Source organism: Python bivittatus, unplaced genomic scaffold (assembly GCF_059951505.1).
Source record: "Python bivittatus isolate LINGU-HERP-01145 unplaced genomic scaffold, Pbiv_v1 ctg000590_np1212, whole genome shotgun sequence".
NCBI lineage: Eukaryota > Metazoa > Chordata > Lepidosauria > Squamata > Pythonidae > Python > Python bivittatus.
Genome location: NW_028277086.1, coordinates 29,983,466 through 30,007,338, shown reverse-complemented (window position 1 = coordinate 30,007,338; position 23,873 = coordinate 29,983,466). Strand labels below are relative to the sequence as shown.

At 36.7% G+C, this 23,873-nt stretch overlaps 1 protein-coding gene across 1 annotated transcript in view; it reads left to right on the top strand.

Annotated features, from left to right (window-relative positions):
* LOC112542609 (uncharacterized) overlaps window positions 1–23,873 on the top strand; it is a 163,643-nt gene that overhangs the window by 34,853 nt on the left and 104,917 nt on the right. Inside the window, exon 8 of the mRNA XM_088149214.1 lies at window positions 3,822–3,925. Coding sequence (XP_088005340.1) covers window positions 3,822–3,925 — 104 coding nt within the window. The remainder of the gene's footprint in view (window positions 1–3,821; window positions 3,926–23,873) is intronic.

Genomic DNA, 23,873 nt, shown 5'->3' with positions numbered 1-23,873 from the left:
AAACTGAGTGTAGTCAAACAGGTATTTTTAATTTCTAAAAATCAGACCAATTTAAACAAACTCAGAGCTATGACGAATAAGTAAGATTCCATAGAAGGAGAAGCTGAATCTGATTAATAAATACAGGAAGAGAGAGAAAGAGAGAGAAAGAACTCAAGATGAATGGGAGTTCTTAAAATAAGAGATATTAAAAGTCCAATTGCAAACAGTTCCCTTGGGGAGAGAAAAATTACAACAGAAGAAGTTGAAGTAGTTACCCTTAAAACTTGGTGAATATCTAAAACAAAACAGGTAAGAGAAATATTCTGCAAGTAACACAGTGAAATTTGATAGAGACAAAGCAGAGTTCTTCACTTAGGAAACAAAAATCAAATGTACAAATATAGGATGAGGAATATTTGGCTTAGTAATAATACTTGCAGAAAAGATCTTAGAATAGTAGTTGATAGCAAACTGGGCCAGCAGTGTGATGTGCCTGTGAAGAAGGCAAATGCTACAGGTAATTTATGTTTAGCTCATTTACTGAGTGTTCACAGTTATGATGGTGATGAAAAAGTAACTTTATGACCAATCCTTGCATTTATGACATTTGCAGGTCTGTAAAGCAAAGGAAAGCTGAAGTAAGATCATAAGCACAGTCATGGTTTCACTTAGTGACCACTTTGTTTAACAACCAAGTTGCCAGTCCCAATTGTGGTGACTAAATGAGGACTACCTGTATTTTAGACAATATCAACAGACACATCATTTCAAAATCACAGGAGTAATAATTCCATCTATTTTTCTTTGTAAGGTCCTACACTGAGTACTGGTACTATATTATAAGAAAGATTGAGTGAAACTGAAACAGGTTCAGAGAATGGCAACCAAGATGATCAGGGAACTAACAACCAAATCCTATGTATAGGAATAGAGCCAATGGGAATATTTAGCCTTGAGAAGAGGAGAATGATGAGGGTATGTGATAGCACTTCTCAAATACTTAAAGGATGTCACGTAGTTAAAGTTCAAGACCTCATCTCTCTTGTGCCAGAGTGCAGGACACAAAATAATAAATTAAAGCTACAGGAAGGCAGGCTCCAATTAAAATGCTAGAAAAAACTTCTTAATACCAAGAACAGTTCAACAGTGGAACCAATTATCCAGAAAGATGGTGGCCCCCCTTCACTGGATGTGTCCAAGTGGAGGTTAGGGAGTCGTCTGTCATAGATGCTTTAATTTCAATTCCTGAATTAGGCAGGAGGTTGGACTTAGCCTAAATATGTCAGGCTTCACACCAGTGCTTTGCAGTAAATCATACATTTCCAGATACTTAACCCATAGTTTAGCTCTTGGCTGGATGTGATAAAAGATTTCCAGGCATGACTCAGCTAGTTGAAAATCTTTATTAGAGAAAGTAATGAAGCTTTAACATAAAAATTGCTTACTGCAGAGCAAGAATTCATAGCCTTTATATAGCAGTGCTCCAGCATTTATACTCTGAAGTTCCTTTCTCCTGCCTTTCCAAGGTAACAAATACATGATAGTTTCTTTGATGGCCTTGGGTGGCTGAAACAGGGTTATATAACAATCCTCCTTAGCCTGGGTTCCACTGGATCCTGCCTCTACAGCTTCAGCCCTTGTAGAATAGCCTTTTCTAATTTTATGGTTCTTACTTTATTGGTAAGGTAAAGTCTTATTTGAGCTGTGCTGAATTTTGGCCACCGTATCAGTTTATGCCATGAAACATTTATTTGCTGTATCAGAAAATAAATATATTTGAAAAGTCTGCATTTAGGATATTCTCTACCAAAGCCCTTTATTAAATTTCTTTTGTTATTTCCTCATTCTAAAATTAATTTTCATACATTTATTCTCTCTCTCTCTCTCTCTCTCTCTCTCTCTCACACACACACACACACACACACATATACACACACAGTTAGCATTGGTTGACGACCACTTGTTCAGCAACTGTTTGAAGTTACAATGGTGTTTGAATGAGTGGTAGTTATGACTGGTCCTCGAAGTTCCAGTCGTCCCAGCACTCCCACGGTCACATTATCATGATCTGGGCACTTGGCAACCGGCTCACATTTACGATGGCTCACACGACGGTTGCTTCATTCCATGTTCATGTGATTACAATTTGCAACTTTCCCTGCAAAGCAAAGTCAACGGGAAAGCCAGCAGGGAAGGTTGCAAGTTGCTCCTGTAAATTGCTCGCACTCCCACAGTGTTTTCTCCTGAGGATCCTGGCTACAGAATACAAGATTCTGAGGATCTCATAGCCTGCAGTGCATGATTGTGTGCCCATAGGACTCCTCCCTGCCTGCGGTAGCCACTTGCACACCCTCACCTGGCAGCAGCCACCCCCCCCCCCCGGGCCCCACTGTGGTTGTGCTGCACTGCAACAGCCACTTACCTGCCCATAGGCCTGCTTGTAAACCACCTGGGACTTGCAACTTCCTGCTGGCTTGCCCATTGACTTTTCTTGTTGGAAGCCAGCAGGATGTTGTGAGGGAGTCCTTGCTTCATGGCCAGTGATCCTCCCCCAGCAACAGAGATTACCAGTATTGCCCTCACTAAGCAATGGGGGTCATGTGACATTGTGCAGTTGTGACATTACAACTGCATTGCTTAGCAATGGGAATTCTGGTCCCAGTTACTGTTGTTAAGCGAGGACTACCTATATGTACGTATGTGTGTATATATACATGTATGTATGTGTGTGTATATATGTATCACGCGCACACACACATACCCAGGCAAAGATATGGGTTGATCCATGACATTTTATAGCATGGATCCAGATAAGTCCAGGTAGGACACATCTATAACATACCCTTTATGATGTGTTAGCACTGAAGACTTTAAGCTTCAGCACTGTTATCACTCCTCCAATGCTCATAAAATGATCATCTGCAAGGACATTTTTATTTTGTTTCAGTGCTTTTAGCCATCTGTATATGCATGGGCTCATTCCTTTGTGATTACTAGGGAGAATGGTGTTTTCAGTGGGAGCGTCCACATTTTGGAAATGAGTGTAATGCCTTGTCTATGGGGCTTTAGGTTGCTCTTGAAGAAGACTCCGATTCACAGTTTAGCTGCTGAATTTCTAACTGGTTTAACTAAATGAGACTGTCTTACACATTTTCAATGCTAGGTGTGGAGATTAGTGCAGTGACATGTAGGTGGAATCAGGAATGATAGGCAAAGGATACACAACGCTTTAACTTTTCTGAATGCCTAATGTATAGATACATAGTGAAATGCAACCTGTTCTCAAGTGGTTCAGCTTGCTTTTAACAATTTCTGATAAATATTTTTGCTTTTGAATGGATAATTAATATGCCATTGGACTTTACTGGATTATTTTATTCTTCTATTATGGTGATTGTATACTTTTATTGTTTAATTTTCTTATTTTATACTGTCTTGGGGCCAAATGTCAATAAACCAGACTGGAAATTTTATAAATAAAAACATATATTTTACAGTCCTGTCTGTCCTTGCACCTTTGTTGGGTTCTGGCACATTTTTAAAAAAGTTGTTAAGCTGAGCCTTAATCTCTTTTTCCTTGTTGTAAGTGTAAAGCTGGTAGCAGCAAAACGTATAGCTATAGTGGCTGCTTGCATATCATCAGAAAAGGGATGTTTTGGCATAAAATTTACATACGCTGATTTATAGCTGCATAAGAAAATTAGCAATAAATACTACAATTTAAATACATCACACCATGGAGGTCACCAAGTGATCTGTTGTGCCTGCCGCTGAAGTTTTAACTGTTGGTGGATAATTTCAAGCCTTCTGTTTTTTTGTTTTTGTTTTTTCTTTTTTAGCTTTAAACCGATTTGGAATGAACAACCATTCTGATCCATTACAACAGTGGAGCAGAGAATCTACAGTAGTTGTAGACTACAACTCTCATCAGCCCCACTGGAAGGTCAGTGATAAGGGTTGGCAAGATTTCAAGAGCCACAGGTACTTTATCCATGCTTTACAGAAGTCCCAGTAGAGGGCTATTTTCTGTAAAGCTGGACACATGGCCACCTTTTATTCAACCATCACATCTTTTTCAGCGTGGTGCTACCAAGAAGCATATGATTTCACTCAAATTAACTTTGGCTCTCCAACTGATGATGTATTTCTAATGTGTCCTCCACCCAATCCCAAACACTGTGGTTACCCTTGATTTACAACACATGACAGGCTTTCTTTTTATACTGGGATCAGCAAAAAAAAGTGTTTGTTCATTTATTTTGTTTGTATGCAATTACAGCTAAAAACAAATGTGGCTTTGACATTCCAAGTAGCTATTTTCAAACCAGCATTTAGATGTTCTATCCATAATATTATTTAAATGGTTACATTTATGCAACTTAATTATGTAGTAAAATACTGCAGAATTATGGTCAGAGTGCATACAATATGGCTGCAGTACTCAGTTAATTTATGAGTCCTCTAAAATTGTGGATATTTGTGGGTAATTTTAGGACTTCAGACATGAAAACATGGTGCCAAACATAAGTTTTCTTCTTTTGTGGTTGCAAGAAATCAAAGTGTGTTTTGGACTTGTGTTGAGCATCTGAAGTCACAGCTTGCATCCAAGGATAATATGAATCACTTCTTTCCCCATTAATTATAAGTCACTCTGAAAGGGAAGATTTTGGCATACCAAGTGAAGTGGCCGGTCAAAGATAAACAATGCGTGTTTATATGAAAAAAAATCTCACTAAATGGTACGATAGGTAAAATATTCACTGAACTACAGCTTCAGCCAATTTCATTCAGGACCCTTCTCCGTTTTAGAAAACAATGCTGTAAGGGGAAAAAAAATACTTGAATTATTTTGAAAACAATATAAACAAGCCTGGAGCTAATATAATTTCTTATGCATGGAAGATGCTAAATATATTGGCCTTAAGCAAAAGTAATAACAAATCATGATTAGCTTTAATGTAATTATTCTAAAAAGTATTCCTACTACTCATGATTTCTGCTCTTTGGTGCACTTAATTTCAGAATGCTGTGTAGCCTAGTAAAAAGATTTGCAGTTAAAGGTAGTAAAATCAATCTTGTTTTATATAATCTTGGATTATGTGCTCCAATTTTGTTTTGTTTTTAATCTTAGCAATGTTCCTTTTAACTCTAATGTTAAAAGGAACTCTAATGTTTCAAAATTTCTGAATTAAAAAAATAATGACTAAGGTAAATGTACAGTTAGTGAATAACACTAATTTCAGTAGCATATTTAAAATGCCAGGTAGCCTAAAATAGTTACTGCAGTTGTTTTGACTTTACAAATGGGGAAGAGAGGCTGATAACTGACTATAATGATTTGAATTTCCCAATATAGACTGTATCAAGTGTGTAAAAGGGAAAATCCATCACCACAGATGGAGAATCCTTCACAGGTTAAAATGACCTTAACCTGGCCAAATTTGGAATCAAACTGTAGCATCTCTTCATCTCCTTTTTCTCCAAGAGCTAAAGACTGAAGAAACTCTCGAAAGTCAGTATATAAATATTGAAACGATTTGTGGTTTCTTTGTACTTTATGCATCTACAATATTTTCTTTGTATTTAGCCTGATATTCTGAATGGGAAGCAGTCATACATTTAGGTCTAACTCTGTGTTGATTTGTCCTCCCATCTGCAGCTGTAAGATTCCTATTGATTCCTGATTTTATTTTACTGAATGTATTACGTTTCATAGTTCTACTCAGTAAACCACTATTTTTCTTGCCAGAATTTTGGTGCTTTTTTAAACTGTTTGGCCACATGAGTTTAAGGCATCTTCTCTGTTTTAGGGAATAATGATATTTTAAGATCTCAGTATGGAAGAGTAGGCCATGTGACCCAATCACGCTCACATTACTAAGAAATCAGATCTACTGAATGCAGTAGGAAATACTCTTAAGTAAATGTGCTTAGGATTTCAATCCTGCTATACTTCGTGAATAATAGAGGAGAAGCTATCCTAAATGTTAGGTTTAAAGGATCTGGAGCTACACTGTTTTTGTTGTTCTTTTGCCATTTGTTTGCTCTTTTTGCCATGTAACCCAAAGTTAAACTTCTTGTGGAGAAGAAAATTGTAGTTTCCTTTTTTCTTTTCAAAGACAATTGTAGTCTGACTCACAACTTTGCTGTAATGAGTTTGAGATGATGGTTCTGTGTCTACTGATCTGGCAATAAGACACAATATGCGTCTTATTCTGCTGTGGCCCCTGCTCTGTGGAACAACCTACCTCCCGAGGTATGGTGTGTCCCCACTCTCATGGCCTTCAGGAAAGGTATGAAATCCTGGCTATCCCAGAAGGCCTGGGGGCCGGATGGGGGCTCGCACCAGTGGAGGTGGCATGTGGGGTAATTGATTTTGCCCCCCCCTGTCATCTTGAATGTTTTTAGTATTTATGTATAGGGTTTGTTTTTATAGTTGATTTTTAATGGATTAATTAATTTTAATTATTTATGGGGTATTTTAATTGTTTATGGGTTTTTGATTTTAATTGCCCAGAGTCACCGTTGGGGGAGATGGGCAGCATACAAATTTAATAATAAATAAATAAAATAAATAAATAAATAAATAAATAGCTTATTTCAGAAAAGGCATGTTTAAGGTTGTGTTGTCACTAACTCAAGCCTTGTGTGACTGCAGTGTGCCACTATTTATCATGATTAAGATTCTGTTTGAGTATTGGATCCAAATGTAGTGTGATGACTCAATGAGATACTGCTAGTAGTCCATGATAACTCAGACTCTGTGTTGATATTTCATTAGGATGTGCTATTGACCTTGGTGAGGTTAAGGACAGAATCATGATATAAGTAAGCTTCCTGCCATTCTCCTCAGGTCAAAAGAAGTCTTGCTTTCTCAGTTAGCCACAGCATAAGTGTGGTGGCTTTGTGGCTTTTCTTTAAAAGAAGGGAAGAACCACAATATTATAGACAGCTTCATTGCACTGATGTGCATAGTGCACAGAAAATTGCATTGATTTTTAACGAACTATTTCTCTAAACTGTTTTCACTGATGAGAAGCTAAACATATGCTATATTCTGTATCATTTTCCACTAGTATGGTTGCTTCAAGGACACACGTACCCATGAGTTGGATTATTGAATAAAACAGAATGTGTAAGGATCTAAGACTAATAGATTCTATACACTTAAAAGGAGTTATTTTTAGAAAAATACCTTGTTGCAGTTACAAGTTCAATAAATGATGTTGCAAGTAAATAATTTTTTCAAATTTGCTTAATTATTATACATGCTTGCTTTATTTCCAATTTTATATTCCTATGAGATAGCTTAACAAATACAAATTTACTGGGATCTAATTTCCGTTTTGTCACTTAGTGGAATTCTTGGGCTTGATAAAATTTACAAAGCCTTTTAATGTCAGCCAGATTTCTGGCAAACACACTCCGCCACTTGTAATTTCTCCCTTTTTGCTGTTTTTATGTTTTTGAGTATAGAAAATCCTGACTTGCACAGGTAAGATGGTGAAAATTGCATGAGGATTACCAGAGCTTTTTTTGCAGTCTGAGGGTATTTATTCTTCACCTGTATCCAGAATTCTTCTAGAGCCAATTCCATATGCTTTAATTTCAAATTAGGATTATTGAGTTTGTCCATTAATTCTTCCTGTTCTATGAGGCTAATCTGGATTCATTTGATGTTAGTTCAGTGAAAAGGTTTCTCAAAAAAAGTTATCAGTGGATAAATTTAGAAAATAGTTCTGAATTTTATTTCCCAGTATTTTAAGATGTTTGACAGTATTGATATGACCTCATTATTTATTATAGCAACATTTGGAAGCATGACCATATTGCCCTCCCTCGCTTTCACATTTCAAATTCTGAATTTATCACTCACAGTACTTTGTCTGAGAGTAACACATTTTCAGCTTTGTCTTGTATTTGGGGTTTACTTCATTTAAATGTTCAAAGATCTCCTATTGTTTCTGCCCATCCAATAAGATCAAGCAAAAGAGGGGTCCTTTCACTCAGTGAATGCCACTTTGGAAGTGGGCCTTTTCAATTGCTCCTTCTTTGGAATATCTTCCCTCCCAAAGATTGATAGGGCTCCAACTTTACTGGACTTAAAAGTGATTAAAACCTGGCTCTTTCATCAAGATTTGATGACAAATGTATTATGAAGTATTCCTTCTTTGGACGTGGTATTCTATTTGAATTGAGTTGTTTATCATGCCTAGCATAGAATTGTGAGTTGTTTGTTACATCTTTCATTTCTATGTATATTTTTAACCTTATTTTATAGAATAAGGTACAGTGGTACCTCTAGTTACGAACTTAATCCGTTCCGTGACTCTGGTTGCAACTCGAGTTGGTCTCAAGTCGAGGTAAAGTTTCCCATAAGGTTCAATGTAAATACGGTTAATCCATTCCTCCCTCCAAATTTGGTCGCACCACGAGGCAAATTTCCCCATAAGGTTCAATGTAAATACGGCTAATCCGCCCTCCAAATTTGGTTGCACCCCGAGGTAAATTTCCCCCATAAGGTTCAATGTAAATATGGCTAAACAGTTCTGAAACATATGCATTTTATTTTTAAACCTCAAAAACTTTCCAAACGCCACAAAAACCTTCCAAATGCCACAAAACACACCACAAGCCTCACCGAACGTCTCCTTGCTACTGCAATCTTGCCCACAGGAAGCCGCGATCGTGTGGCAGCAGGGAAAATGACCACGGATCTGGTTCATAAGTAGAGACGGAGTTCGCAAGTAGAGGTAAATTTTTGGGGCCAGAGCTGGTCGTATCTTGAAAAATTCGTAAAGAGGGGCATTCGTAACTAGAGGTGCCACTGTATATAAACCATTCAGAGTCAGTTATAATTGGAGCAGCGTATAAGCTCAGTAAAACACAGGTAGCCTTTGACTTAACAACCATTTGTTCAGCAACCGTTCAAAGTTACGACAGTGCTGAATGAATGGTGGTTATGACTGGTCCTTGGAGTTATGTCCATCCTAGCACCCCTGTGATCATGTGATCACGATCTGAGTGCTTGGCAACCTGTTTGCACTTGAAACCGGTTGGCAAGCACCCTGCGATCACGTGATTGCCATTTGCAACCTTCCTTGTTGGCTTTCCCAGAAAGTCAATGTGCGTGGTGCCTCTTGCACACTCTCCCTGGACCTCCCTCACACCCTAGCACAACCCCTCCCTCCCCCACCTGGCAGTAGCCACTTATCTGCCTGCCTGCCTGGGCCTTGCAACTTCCTGCTGTCTTCCCCACTAACTTTGGTTGTGGGAAGCTGGCAGGGAGTTGCCTCGCCTAACGACTGTGGGATTCAGTTAACAATGGCAACCGGGACTGCAGGGATTGCCATCACTGAGCGATGCAGTGATGCTTTACGACAGTATCACTTAGCAACGGAAATTCCAGTCCCAACTGTCATTGTAGGTCAAGGACTACCTATAAATATAATATCTCCAAAGTAAGATAACCTTGCAGACCAAAATTTTCTGCCAGTGAAGTCACAAAAATTCTTTTTATTGCTCAGGTGTAAATAAAGCAAGCATCTCATTTGTTTGTTCAGAAAAGAACACTTTTCCTTTCCATAGCTGTTGGAATTGTGTGGAATAGGTGATTTGTACAATTTGTTCTCAGTCTTCATGAAGTTTAAGTGACCTACTTTTAATGTAGTTTGCCATTTGCATGACTTTGTCCAGCAGTTACAACTGTTTTTGTAACCAATACTTCATGATGCAGAAAGCAGTGTATTTTTATAATATTACTTTTTACTTTTTTCATTACCAGTATAAATCATTTTGATGATCCAACCACTGAAGGAGCACTGTCTGTACAAGTTCCTGTACAGAATTTCAGGACAAACCAACTGTTTCCAAATAGTTAGGATAGTGTACCTATTTTGCTTGTTGTTGCTTCCTCAAGTTCTTTACAATATAAAAACTGTTCTACTATTTTACAATCAGTGAGAAGCTGAATGCCTGCAATTAAACTTCCCTCCAATATTTATTGACTCAACTACTTGAATTACATACATTTCACTTTTGTTTTGTTTTGCTGAGATACAAATATTGTCTTCAATGTCAAGTGACATATGAATTCATTGGCTACTCGTACTAAAAGGGGAACTTTATTTTTTTTACTTTTTGTTCTTCACTCCCAAATATTTACATTTACAATGGCACTGCAAGAATAATTGGCTGTGCAATTGTATAAGGTTCCATAGGCTGAGGTATTGATTCTGCTGGCTTCTTGAGCTTTATCTGACATACTATTATACTGTATTTAAAGCCCTTGTTTCTATGATATAAAAGTATCTCAGAGTGGGAACTAGATTTATCAGCAACATGACAAAACATCAAAAAAAAAGTCTCTTTAGCTTGCCAAGTACATTGATCCATTGGCCAATTTATCACCAGAAATGATACACTGTGGAGTAGAATTAAATTCTTTGCCACACCAAGTGATTACCATTGCTAGGAAACTGTCCAATAGAAACTATTTCTCATAGTTTCTATAATAACCATAGTATGGCTTATTGTAGGACATTTTTTTTCTTTCTCACCCATATTTCTGTCTTGCCAATTTATCCTCCCCACCGTCATGTTCATCTGGGTCCCTGTCAAAGAAGTTCAGAACTTCAAAGCAATTCCTGATGTTCTCCTTGAACATGGTAGGTATATGGTCAAGATTGTATCACAGAAACAAGTTTATTATTTTTATTTTATTTATTAAATTTATATGCCACCCATCTCCCCCAGGTCATTTTGCATAATTGTGATCCTGAGTGGCTCACAGTTAAAATCAAACCTCAAAAACAGTGAAAAATATAAATATCCACATTAAATTAGCTAAAAAATCAAACTATATAAAAAGACTATATACATAAAAAGACTATAAAATTAAAGATGATGGGTGGGTAGAATCAATTACCCCATGAGCCAATTCCAACAATGCAAGCCCCCATCAGGCCCCCAGTTGGTTTTCTTCTGCTGCTTTGCTTTAATTGGAACTTGCACGTGAACAGTTCATGATCTTTTCCACCGTCAGCCCTTGGTCATGTCTTTGCTGTTATAACCAGATGAGCCGAAATTGGTTGGTCATTCTGCAGCTTCATTTCAGTTTCCTGGGCTATACAAGCCTTCACTGTTTTCAGCTTTGGCATTCCAGACTCCAACCACAAGTAGTATAATTTGTTTCCATGTTCCTTTGATTTCAGACTGAACTTAACTATAAAACTCATTAACCTCCTTTTCTTCTGCATCAGTAGTTGGAGCATAAGCTTGGATAATTATCATATTAAAGGACTACCCATGAAGTCTGATTGATATTATTTGATCATTGATTATATTCTAGCCAAGTACTGTCTTTTCTGTATCCTTCCTGACTATGAAAACAATGTTCTTCCTTCTTTGTTTTTCGTGTTTCTTCATATTTTGAGTAGTAAACAATATGATTGTTTGATTGAAAGTGTCCAATTCCAGTACATTTCAATTCACTGATGCCTAAATTCAATTTTACTGCATGGCAATATTAGCAACTCGATGTCCCAGAGGCTTTAATGTAGCCACATCTTAAATACAATTAGGATTCCAAAAATCTTTGGCTCTTCCTCAGTAGCACATTGAGTGCCATCCAACTTAAGGGGTCCATCATCAGGCAGTTTATTGTTAATCACTTTAATATTCTATCCATGTGATTTTCCTGATTAAATACAGTTTACAGTTGCCTTTTCCCACATCATATGAAATAATGCCATTGTTATTTATGGGTTCTAGGAAGATACCATCAGCATCTTCCTATACTGTTGCTCTCCAATATACAGTGCTGCCTGCTTGCTTTAGCTGGGCCCCTGAAATGACATTCAAGTCTTTGATTATCCTGTTGGGATTATGTACTCTTGGCATATTGTAGAGGGCACAGGGACCTTGAAGGACAAGAGGAAGAGCTGCTACTAACAGTCAGATAAGCAGGGCTTGAACCCAGGCCAAGAAACTAACTTGAGAAAATAATGGCAAATAAAGAATTGCAATTTAGTTCAGTCAGCAAGAGCTGGGACAATTTTTCAAGGATAAGGAAATGTTGAATATCTAGGTCTGCTGGTACTGTGGGGTGTTTAGTCTATAAAGTGAAGAAATTATAATTCTGCCAAATAGTCAAGTTACTCAGAGAGGACTTGATGTCCTTTAAAGTTACAGTGCTGACAAGCAGGCAACGTGGTTCAAAATTCTTCCAATCAATAGATTTTTTAATGCAAATTGATGGTGAAAATCAGATGCTGTCTTCCATCTACATTAAAGCTAATAAATTAATAAGGCTAGTTTTTGTTCATCAAGTTCATTTACTGTCAATTTAGTGATCAAAATTTATGTAGTTATCAAATCACTCCAGATAACATGTAATCTTGTTTCAGTCTCACTTTGAAAAAAAAAGATTAAGAAAAACTTTGAGATGACGATGAATGGATAAACTGACAAAGGAATCAGATATTTTTCTTTTCCTTTCATCGTGCTTCTATCATAAAATAATATGTAATGTCTGCAGGAACATACATGCCATTTTGACGCATGGCCCTTTCAAGCTTCTTATTCAAAGATATTATATAATTAACACTCAAGATAAGATTCTGGTCTTTCGAAATATATAGAAGTGATATTTTCAGGCAAAACTGGTACCAACAAATCCTTCTGCCAAGGATAACTTATCAAAACTTTGTGTACTACCAGATATTTAAATATATCAGGTTTCTGTACCAACTACTGTATATGAAAAAGCTATATACCAGAACTTTTTTTCCCCTTTTGTTCTAATTTTGAGAAATGTTAAGAACCAAGTCTCTGGAATGATTTCTTAACTTCTCCAAGTAGGAGAATAATGAAGAGAATACATTGCTGAGCACTTATGGTCTATAACATCTGCAGAGAACTTGAGAAATAAATATATAATTCTATTGCTGCAACACACTTTAAAGGGGCTACTGTTGAGAATGTCCAAAAGTTTCAGCTGGTACTGTTAGGCCATTAGTGGATGCTCAGTATCAGTTCACAACACTCCCATTGTTTTCTAGGCACAATTTAAGATATTCATTTTATCTTTATAGTTCTAAAATAATTTGGGTCCTGTCTATCTGAGGGATTATTTTTCTCATTAAGAGAATCCCCCCCCCCACAAAAGTCTTTTTAACTGTATTTGAAGTATTGGACATATTCACTCAAAAGCCCACTCTCCTCCCTTATTTTCTTGTGTGTCCTCAAACTATTCCATTGTATGTATTGTGTAGTATTCCAGCAGTATTCAATATAGGTAGTATTTTTATGATTCTGATCTGACTTTTATATCTTTGTTTTTCTTGTACTTGCATAACAATTTCCTAAGGGGGTTGTGTACTTGTACATTTTCTTTTATAAGAGAACCAATCACCTAAGCAGAACTGTTTTTCATAATTAACATTAGTATTCAAATAATTATATACAATAACCATTAAATGTAGATTAAATATAGATTAAGTTTTAACAAAAATGTCCATCCATTGACTTTTGATGAGAATATAAAACAGGTTCCTACAGGTGCCATTAAGCAAATCAGCAATTACTGTAGCTTTCTTTTTCACTTGCACTGTTCTTTTAAATTAATATAAGGAAGTCAACTAGTTCCTCTACCTTTCTCATAATTATCCAGTTGGAAACAATACAAAAGAGTTGCTGTTGTTGTAGAATTCTTGGGCCTGTTAGGAGAGTTTCAGTTGTGTATAGACCTCTTGTAGGCTGGTGAGAACTGGAAAGGCCAACCTTCAGATTAGGGATTCTGCTCCAAAGCAGCAGGACTAGCTTAGAAGAGCTGGGAGCAAAAAAACACTGGCCCATGTCATTTTTCAGTTTGAGGCAAAGAATCAAGTGTCATTCCCTGCTTGTTCCTTATAGATAAGTCAGTCAGGGAGGTAGCTTGAGAGCATCTACAGCTCTAACTTCCAGTAGCTCTCAGCTCCTACCTTGGGCCACTGTTTCCCTATGTTTAATAGTGTAGTCACTGCAAGATTAAGTCAGACATAGGATACAGTTTTAGCCATAATACAGAAAAAAAAGAGAGCCTTTACACTCAAGACATATTCATTAGGTTGAAGCCATGTAGTCACTAGATGTAAGATACCATAATTGACTAGTGAAATCAGCTGTCAAAGGGAAAGGAGGCTAGAATCATGCTTAGATGGTGCTTTTGAACCTCAGTGTAAATCTTAATCTACTTAACTTATTTTTGAGATAGGTGAAGCTTAGAGATATTTTATCACAGTTGAAATAGTGATTTCTTAGGCCACATTTAACACACTCTTAAACATGCAATGTTGTTCCCATAATTATTGGTATGTATATAACTCAAAATAATTCACATCCTTTAGTACCAGGATAATCAAGAATTCTAGGGGATGCACTTTTAACATATGGAAGGTGTAAAGATGGGAAAGATTAGTACAGATGATTTTAGAAATCCTTGCAGTTGTCATATTTTAGTAAATCATGATTATAGTGAAACACCAAGGTTTCAGTGATTTTCTGAATTTTTTAATAGGATATGAATATGTTTTCTTTTATCTAGGATTTTTGGTTATAATGGATGATTTGATCATTTTGGAAGTGTTTTGAAACACTCTGTACATACCACTATTAATGACTAATTGACAGCCATTAGTAATACAGTCATTTAGAAATAAATATAAGTACATTAGAGCAAGCTAAGGCTTCCATAACTCAGTGTTCTTTTCCTACAGTGACCACAAGGAGGATATAACCATAAAAGCACCCTTTTGCTAGCAAGCGGAGTTGAGGGACATATATAGGATATATGGCAATCATTACCAGCACCTCCTGATAGCTTTATTCTCTTGATTTTCCATGAAAGCTACCTCAGTTAGTGAACATGCTACACTTTGTAATAATAAATTCCACAATGTCTTCTATCTCTGACCATTCTTTTTCAATCAATAGCTCCAGGTTCCAATATGAAAAAGACAGAAGAACATTTTACCCACTTTCTCCCCTTTATCATATTCCTTCATTACTTACTATTTTTTTCTACACTCATTTTGGCAAGACATCCTTGTACAACAAATGTCTGCACTTCCAACTTCGTTGTTGTCTGCTCGGGTATATTTATTGATAGTGTCTATTTACATAACCTAAAATGTTAGAAATCACTCTTGACTGAAATATCATGAAATCCATGCTTAAGGCTTATGGATAAGGGTAACTTCCTTTTCAAAGCTTACTTTTATCTCTGTTATGTTTGTCAGGTAGTTTAAGAGCAGACCTAGATTATGCAAAAAACCCCCAATAATAACTGCGGCTTCCAATGATAGTTTATTCATTAGTATCAAGCAAACAGGAGTTCATAAATTGTTAGAAATTCTACATTATTTTATCTAAAAGTCAGAACAAACATAAAGTTTTAAGAGTAACCTGCCAAAGTAAATGTTAGGGGAATAGCCCTAGAATTTACACAATGGAAAGTCATAGTTTTAATTATTTATTCAAAAGAGGAAACAAAAAGTAACAAAGATGTTTTTTTCCTAGGGGTTGGTCTATTTCAGAGTAGCCAGTAAGTAGATTAAGATGACCCAGTTGTCTGTTCTCCAGGTGATTTCTACATACATTGTTTTACCATAAAGATAAAACATTATGGAAGTCTTGAAGATATAATGAGATATTATGTTCTGTGTTCTTCCTTTCTAGTGGTCAGGAAAGGAAAGACTGGATTTGTCACATAAGAAATAATGTGTTTAATCAAACCAAAACCTATCTAGTCTAACATCCTGTTTCCCACAGTGGTCAGTCAGTATCCATAACCAGGATATGGAAATATTAGTTCGGTGTATATGTTGTTGTTTAGCTGCTAACTGGGACAAGCTGAAATAAGCATATTTCAAAACTATAGAGGTTGTCAATGTTAGGGCACAAATCAAAGGGCAGGAATGTATCTTTTCAAAAACTGAAGTGGCTTGGCACACAGTTGACTAATTCCCAAGGGTTTCCCCTTACCTATCAAAACTAAAGCCTGCGGTGTTCCTCAAGGCAGTGAAATTTGTGCCCATTTAACATAAATGATGATTTATCAACTAGTGTGAGCCAAAATCAAGCCATGTTATGGCTTAATGTGATACGTGAAGCCAGCCAAATTCCCTTTTTTAAAATTCCATCCCATCACAAATCCATTTCCCAATTCTGAAGAATAGTTTGAAAACCCTAAATTTATTAACCTTAGCTCATAGCCTGCATAGCTCCTCTGATGCTAGAAGTCAGTTTATCTGTATCCCAAAATAGATAGTACACACATATCAACCAAGGAAAAGCAACTTTAGATACTTTCTCATAGAGAATAGCTTGCTAAAGAGTATTTTTAAAATAACTATTTTTGAAAGTGTAACTATAGGTATATATCATTTTAAAGACTTCAGATTATGATATTTTTCATAGATACTGGCATAAAATGAAAGAAATTAGACATCAGTATGTATTTTTTTAAATAAATCCAAGTAGGAAAAGCTGCTCCAGTATGGTGATATGATACCAAGACAATTGGGTGACTCCATGAACATTTAATCTAATTTAAGAAATAGAGATTTTTGGATATTTTGACCTACTCTGAAAAGGGCAAATTAGTACTGGCACCTCTAACTGCCATTCTTAATGAAATCCATCTGCTGTAAATGAGGAAAGTTGCCATAAACAGTACTGGACCGAAGAGAATGTATTGCTGCATAGCAAAATATAGTAAACATAATATATTTTAAAAATGCAAAGATGGGAGATAATTTTCACAGTCTTGAAGAAAAGCCAGCGGTCTGAAGGTTCATAAGATCCTGATGTGTACAATATATGGATTTCAGTGCACTGGATTTCCTCCTTTTCTTGCACATCAGGCTAACATTTCCTCCAAATGAATGGAACTTTCATCAGTGCTGAATGGAACTGTGAGTTCAGAATATAGTTAGTTTCCTGACTACTGTGATTATCAAATAATCCCAAATATCAGTACCATTCCAGACATTGTTTGGGCTCCTACATCTTTTTAAGTCATAGGATAAAACTCTGGTATTTACCTGGTAGGAAGACAAAGTCCCCCTCCCCCCAGTACTTAGTAGTGCATGGGGTCTTGTTAAATTCACTGATAAGTTGTCAAAAACAAAACAATGGGCCAGCAATGCAAATGGCTGCAGATTTCCCTGCTGTAAATTACGGGTAGCTTGAGGGTTAGTCTGAAAATTGTGATTTGGCAGGGACAAGGTGCCAGGTGGATTTTAATACCTAAGAAGATATTCTCGCTTTATCTTTCTCTGTCCAGTTGCCTTTTCCTGTTCCCTGCATTCCCATCCACCATTGCTCTCCATCTCATTCCTTCCCTGTTGGAAAATGGGAGAGGAATATGTGTGTGTGTGTTTTATGTTTCTTTGAGGGAGTAGCTTGTATGAATGCAGATGAGGATCAATTAATTTTGCAAATGGGATACCTTGTTTTATGGGCAATTAATTTAATTACTAGTTTTAAATTTCTTTTTGTCCTGGCTTTGTCATTTTTGGAATATGGCTTCTGAAAGGTTTATATATTATGCAAATACCTGTCTGCTTATATATTATGCAAATATGTCATGCACATATTCTCACACTTGGTGAGAATCTCCAGGATAGGTTTCAGTTAGAGTTGGTAACCATAGGTTGACAAAGTCAGCGAGCTGTCAACTATCTATTCATTGAAGGGAGGAGGGGATTTTAATTCAGGGTCATTTTTTCTTTCAGGTAAACATGATATAAATAAATATATAAAACATTTTAGCAAACATGGAACTGAACTGGGGATAAATAATCTTTTTTTCTTTGAGTACATTTTGGAATAAATCAGTACTAAAATTATTTGAAAGTACAGTGGAGTTAGAATATTCTTAGTAATTATATTCCTTGATTTTAATCTCTTCTGTGGGAATTTTATTACTGAAGATAAAATGAACTGATTGGGTAAAAAGCAATCTTCTAATGTACTAATGGCCCTTCTGTATGCCTTCTCTGACATTTTTACACTTGCATATCCAACAAGATTTGAAAAGGAAAGGAAAAAAAAATCAAGTGCTACTTATTTCAGACAGGTCTCTGTGAAGATTCTAAAAAAGGATGTGCTTGGCTGTGTCCTGAAAGTGTGTATCTTTAGACAGTATGTGGTCATACGTAATTGTGTATTACAGCATCTGAAAAATGTAAGTGTACATTCCTCCTCCCATGATTTTCATGCCTAAGACTGTTACATACAGTTCCACCCATGCTCATACATTACAGAGGTGGTTTAATCATCCGTAAGAAATTACTAGCTTCTCTGTTCGTGAAGCATGACATTTCAATTGCACAGCCAATAAAAGAATTACACAAGGAGAGCTGAAATGATTTACTGTATAGAAAGCCACAAGACCAAGGTTACCATGGTGAGCTTACCTTTCTGTGCAAACAAGGTCAAGTGAGGGTGACCCTTCAGTGGACAACCTTCAGTTATAACATAGTAATATATTGCTCCAACAATGGTTTGTTGGTTTCCTTTTTAAATAAGTAAGAACATTTAACCATTTTTGGAAGTGGGGAAGGAAATCACAAGTCTGCATTTTCAAGGTCTGCCTATCAGCAAATAGAAAATTCAGCAAATAGAAAATCTGTACTCCATACATCATTGCTTATGATGACGTAGCTTCCAAGGATATTTTTATGATAATCATACAGAATTATTTATGGGCACTTAAAGATATGTGTGTACACATGAGAAAGAAGGAAGTTCTAATATATTGTCCTTCATAATACATTATAGAAATTATTTCCATTTTACCTGGGACAAAGAGATCTCTGGTAATAATTTCTATGCAGATACTGCTAAAGAATCTGGGAGGAAGAAATAACTACAGATGCAATTAAAATATTTGAATAGAATAGCGTAGAAGAAATGAAAGAGTTTATCTAGCGTTTCTCTGAACAATATTGTTGATGCAGAAAATGAAGGCTGTGCTAATGTTTCTTGAATTCTATATACTATAAGAAAACAATGTCCTTTGGGTTATGAATCTTGGGTTTAAAGAGAAAGTCATGAAATATTTAAGATAAAAATGCAGTAACACATGCTTGCTGTCATGTGCAAATTTAGTGATTGTTATGACAAGGTTTTTAAAACATTCATCGTTGGAATATTTTTATGAAAATATTCATTAATTCAAACTGACATTCATATTGGGAACTGCATTTCACACACAGAAAAAGATCTCTATGCATAAGAGATCATTGTTAAGCCACCAAAGTAGGGGTGAAATATATAACAATCATGTTTAAATTATACATTATAAGCCATACATATTGGTATATTGTCATATTATGTATTAAATTTAGTGCATAAATCAGGTTGTTATAATTCTGATGTTGCCAAAAGGCAGAAAAAATGACAAACACAACTAGGCATGTAGATATTATCATACTGTATAATTCAATGAGCATTTGTTTTATGTACATTACCTTCTGCTAATAAAGATTGCATTCATTTATTATCCCAATTCCATATGATAATTATTGAACGTCCTTTTTCTGGAAAGTCATTGCAAAAATCTGAATAATCCATTTATTTAATATCTTTATAAACAGCATTCCACTATAAGATTAGCCATGGAACCAAAAGCATTATTGATTTCAGTAATAATTTTATAATATTGCTACATTACAATGCTGAAATGGCTAATCTAATTCTTTTTTGTGGAAAACTCTATGCATTTAAAGCAGTGCATGAACTTACAAAAATATGAATACAAACAATATTTATTGTTTGTTGTTCATATTGAAACTTCAGAAAATCCTTTTTGTATGGAATTCAAGATAAAGACACAGTAATGTTTTAAAATGGTAATCAATAAATACACCTAGGTGCTGCAGCAAGAACTGAAGTACAGCATACATTTAATACAAAACAAGACCTATGAAAAAGTCCCTTTGCTTCTGTCTGGAAACTCATGCAGAGCATAAAGTCCTCCCCGTTTATGCAGATACTAATTTATATGCATGAAGGTATTATTTTAGATACTGAGGTGGCCAGGAGACAGAAAATGTTTTATTAGGAGAAGACAAAATTAAGTAGTTTCTAGTGTGTATTATTTATCAAAATTAGAGTACTTTAAGAGAGTTTATTGTGGTTGGGCTGATGCTAGACTCAACAGAAAGGGAAGCTGACTATGTATATAAAGAAGTGATATGCCTGTGAAAAAATTCATAACCCTTGGTATGGAAATCCTGTTGAAAGGATCTGCATAAGATTAAATGGAGTAAGAAACAAAAGTGATGCCGTTGTGGGAGTTTACTATAGGCATCTACCCAGGCAGAAGAAGTGAATTATTCCTTTTCAAATCAACCCACAAAGTTCAAGAGGGCAGGCTATAGTAGTAATGGGAGACTTCAATTACCCTGATATCAGCTGTAAAATTAACTCAGCTAGGAGGGAGAGGTAGAACAGATTTCTTATCTCTGCTGCTGACAATTTCATTTTTCAGAGATGGAAGAAGAAACAAGGGAATCAGCTCCTTGGCCTTAGTCCTGACCAACAAAGAAGAATTGGTCGATGGACTGAAGGTGTCAGACATCTTGAGGGAAAATGCCCATGTCATGTTGGAATTTAAAATACCTGGGGGAGATAAAGCTGAGAGCAGTCAGTCACATATCTTGGAGATGAGGAAGGTTGAATTTAATGAACTTAGGGGAAAGTGGGCTTCAAGTCTTAAAAGATAAGTAAGTGGGATGGGATATTCTGAAAAAATGAAATATTGGAAGGAAACACACAAATGATCCCATAATAAGAAAAAATGGGAAAAGTTTGAAGACACCTGTATGAATGAATAATGAGCTCACTGACAGCTGAAAAGCAAAAAGATGTTTAGGAAATAGAAGCAGAGGTTAATAATGAGAAGTGTAGGCCCAAGCCTGCAAGAATGGAGTCAGAAAGGCTAACTTTCAGAATGTGATGAGGCTAGAGAAGAATGTGAAATATAGGAAGGGTTCTTGGGGTCCAAAAACTAAGAGGGGTCCACTGATTTATGATGTGGGAAAGGTCAGGAAGTAATAACAGGAGAAGATGAACTAGTTTAAAATCTTATTTTATTGTATCTTCTCTCAAAAAACAGAGCTCTTCCTAACATGATTGAGAAAAGGAAAGGTACACAACACAGGACTGATGAGGTAGATTAAGAACCCACCTTGCTACCCATACAAATTTAAAGCCAAACAGATCATGTCCTGGGGGGTTTAAAAAGATGGCAGAATTGGTCTGAGAACTGTTGATTAATTTTTTGAAAACTAGTGGAGAACTTATGGGATTCTGGAAGATTAGATAAGAGAACACATAGTCCCAAAATTCAAAAAGACAAGGTAAAACTGTTACTCTTTTTTTTGCAGATATTAATATATCTCTAACGTGAAAGCAAAATGGAGCTATAGCTGAACAAAAACAAACCTTAGGAGTTAAAGAGCCCTAACATTCCTTACAATACCAGCACAGGAAGTCTGATATCCAAACTTTTAAAACCATTTGGGGGGGACTCAATTTTCCTAAATCATAAAAGTATATTTTACATTTCTTAAGTCTTTGACCCTTTGATTGGCCAAGATTCTTACTCTGCATTTCATGTATAGTGCTAAGTGCTATAGTGCTATTCATTCTATTCTATTGTTTCATGTAAACTGAGTTGTCCCTTCATGGATCACTGTCATGTCGTGGCGAAGGGGCTTGCGTAACTCAAGCCATGAGCTATGCCATGCAGGGCCACCCAAGATGGACAGGTCATGGCGGAGAGTTCTGACAAAACGTGGTCCACTGGAGAAGGAAATGGCAACCCACTCAAGTATCCTTGCCAAGAAACCCTCATGGACAACGTCGAAAGGTTAAAAGGTATGATGCCGGAAGATGAGCCCCTCAGGTTGGAAGATGTCCAGTATGCTACTGGGGAACAGCAGAGGGCAATTCCAAGTAGCTCCAGAAAGAGTGAAGCGGCTGGGCCAAAGCCAAAAGGACTCTCAGTTGTGGATGTATCTGGAAGTGAAAAGAAGGTCAGATGCTGTAAAGAACAATACTGCATAGGAACCTGGAATGTAAGATCTATGAATCAAGGCAAACTGGATGTGGTCAAACATGAGATGACAAGATTGAACATCGACATCTTGGGAATCAGCAAATTAAAATGGACAGGAATGGGTGAATTTAATTCAGGTGACCATTATATCTACTACTGTGGGGAAGAAACCCTTAGAAGAAATGGAGTAGCACTCATAGTTAATAAGAGAGTGGGAAAGGCAGTAACTGGATGGCAGTGTGAATCCAAGGCAAACCATTCAACAACACAGTAATCCAAATCTATGCCCCAGCCACTGATAGTGAAGAAGCTGATATTGACTGGTTCTGTGAAGACTTACAACACCTTCTAGAACTAGCACCAAAAAAAGATGTCCTTTTCATCATAGGGGATTAGAATGCTTAAGTAGGAAGTCAAGAAATAATCGGAATAGCAGGCAGGTTTGGCCTTGGAGTACAAAATGAAGCAGGGCAAAGGCTAATAGAGTTTTGTCAAGAGAACAAGCTGGTCATTTGACGACTCTACACATGGACATCACCAGATGGTCAATACCGAAACCAGATTGATTATGTACTTTGCAGCCAAAGATGGAGAAGCTCTATACGGATAGCAAAAACAAGACCAGGAGCTGACTGTGGCTCAAATCATGAGCTTCTTATTGCAAAATTTAGGCTTAAATTGAAGAATGTAGGGAAAACCACTAGACCACTCAGGTATGACTTAAATCATATTCCTTGTGAGTACACAGTGAAGGTGATGAATAGATTTAGGGGGTTAGAGAGAGTGCCTGAAGAACTATGGATGGAGGTTCATAACATTGTACAGGAGGAGCAACTAAAACCATCCCAAAGAAAAAGAAATGCAAGAAAGTAAAATGGTTGTCTGATGAGGCTTTACAAATAGCTATGGAAAGAAAGAATGCGAAAAGCAAGGGTGAAAGGGAAAGATATAAACAACTGAATGCAGATTTCCAAAGAATAGCAAGGAGAGATAAGAAGGCCTTCTTAAATGAACGACGCAAAGAAATCAAGGAAAACAATAGAAAGGGGAAGACTAGAGATCTCTTCAAGAAAAGTGGAGATATCAAGGGAACATTTAGTGCAAAGATGGGCATGATAAAGGACAAAAAAGGCAGGGACCTAACAGAAGCAGAAGAGATTAAGAAGAGGTGGCAAGAATACACAGAAGAACTATACAAGAAAGATCCTAATGTCCCTGATGTCCACCCTGGTGTGGTCACTGACCTTGAGCCAGACATCCTAGAGAGTGAAGTCAAGCGGGCCTTAGGAAGCATTTGTTGTTGTTGTTGTTGTTGTTTAGTTGTTAAGTCATGTCCGACTCTTTGTGACCCCATGAACCATATTGCGCCAGGCCTTCCGGTCCTTCACTGCCTCCCTGAGTTTGCTCAGTTTCATGCTCATTGCTTCAGTGATGCTATCTAACCATCTCATCCTCTGCCGTCCTCTTCTCCTTTTGCCTTCAATCTTTCCCAGCATCAGGGTCTTCTCCAAAGAGATCTCTCTTCGCATTAGGTGACCAAAGTATCTGAGCTTGAGCTTCATTATCGATCCTTCCAATGAGTAATCAGGGTTGATAGGAAGCATTACTAACAACAAATCTAGCGGAGATAACAGTATTCCAGCTGAGCTATTTAAAATACTAAAAGATGCTGTTAAAGCGCTGTATTCAATATGCCAACAGGTTTGGAAAATGCAACAGTGGCCAAGGGATTGGAAAAGGTCGGTTTACGTTACAATTCCAAAAAAGGCAAAGCCAAAGA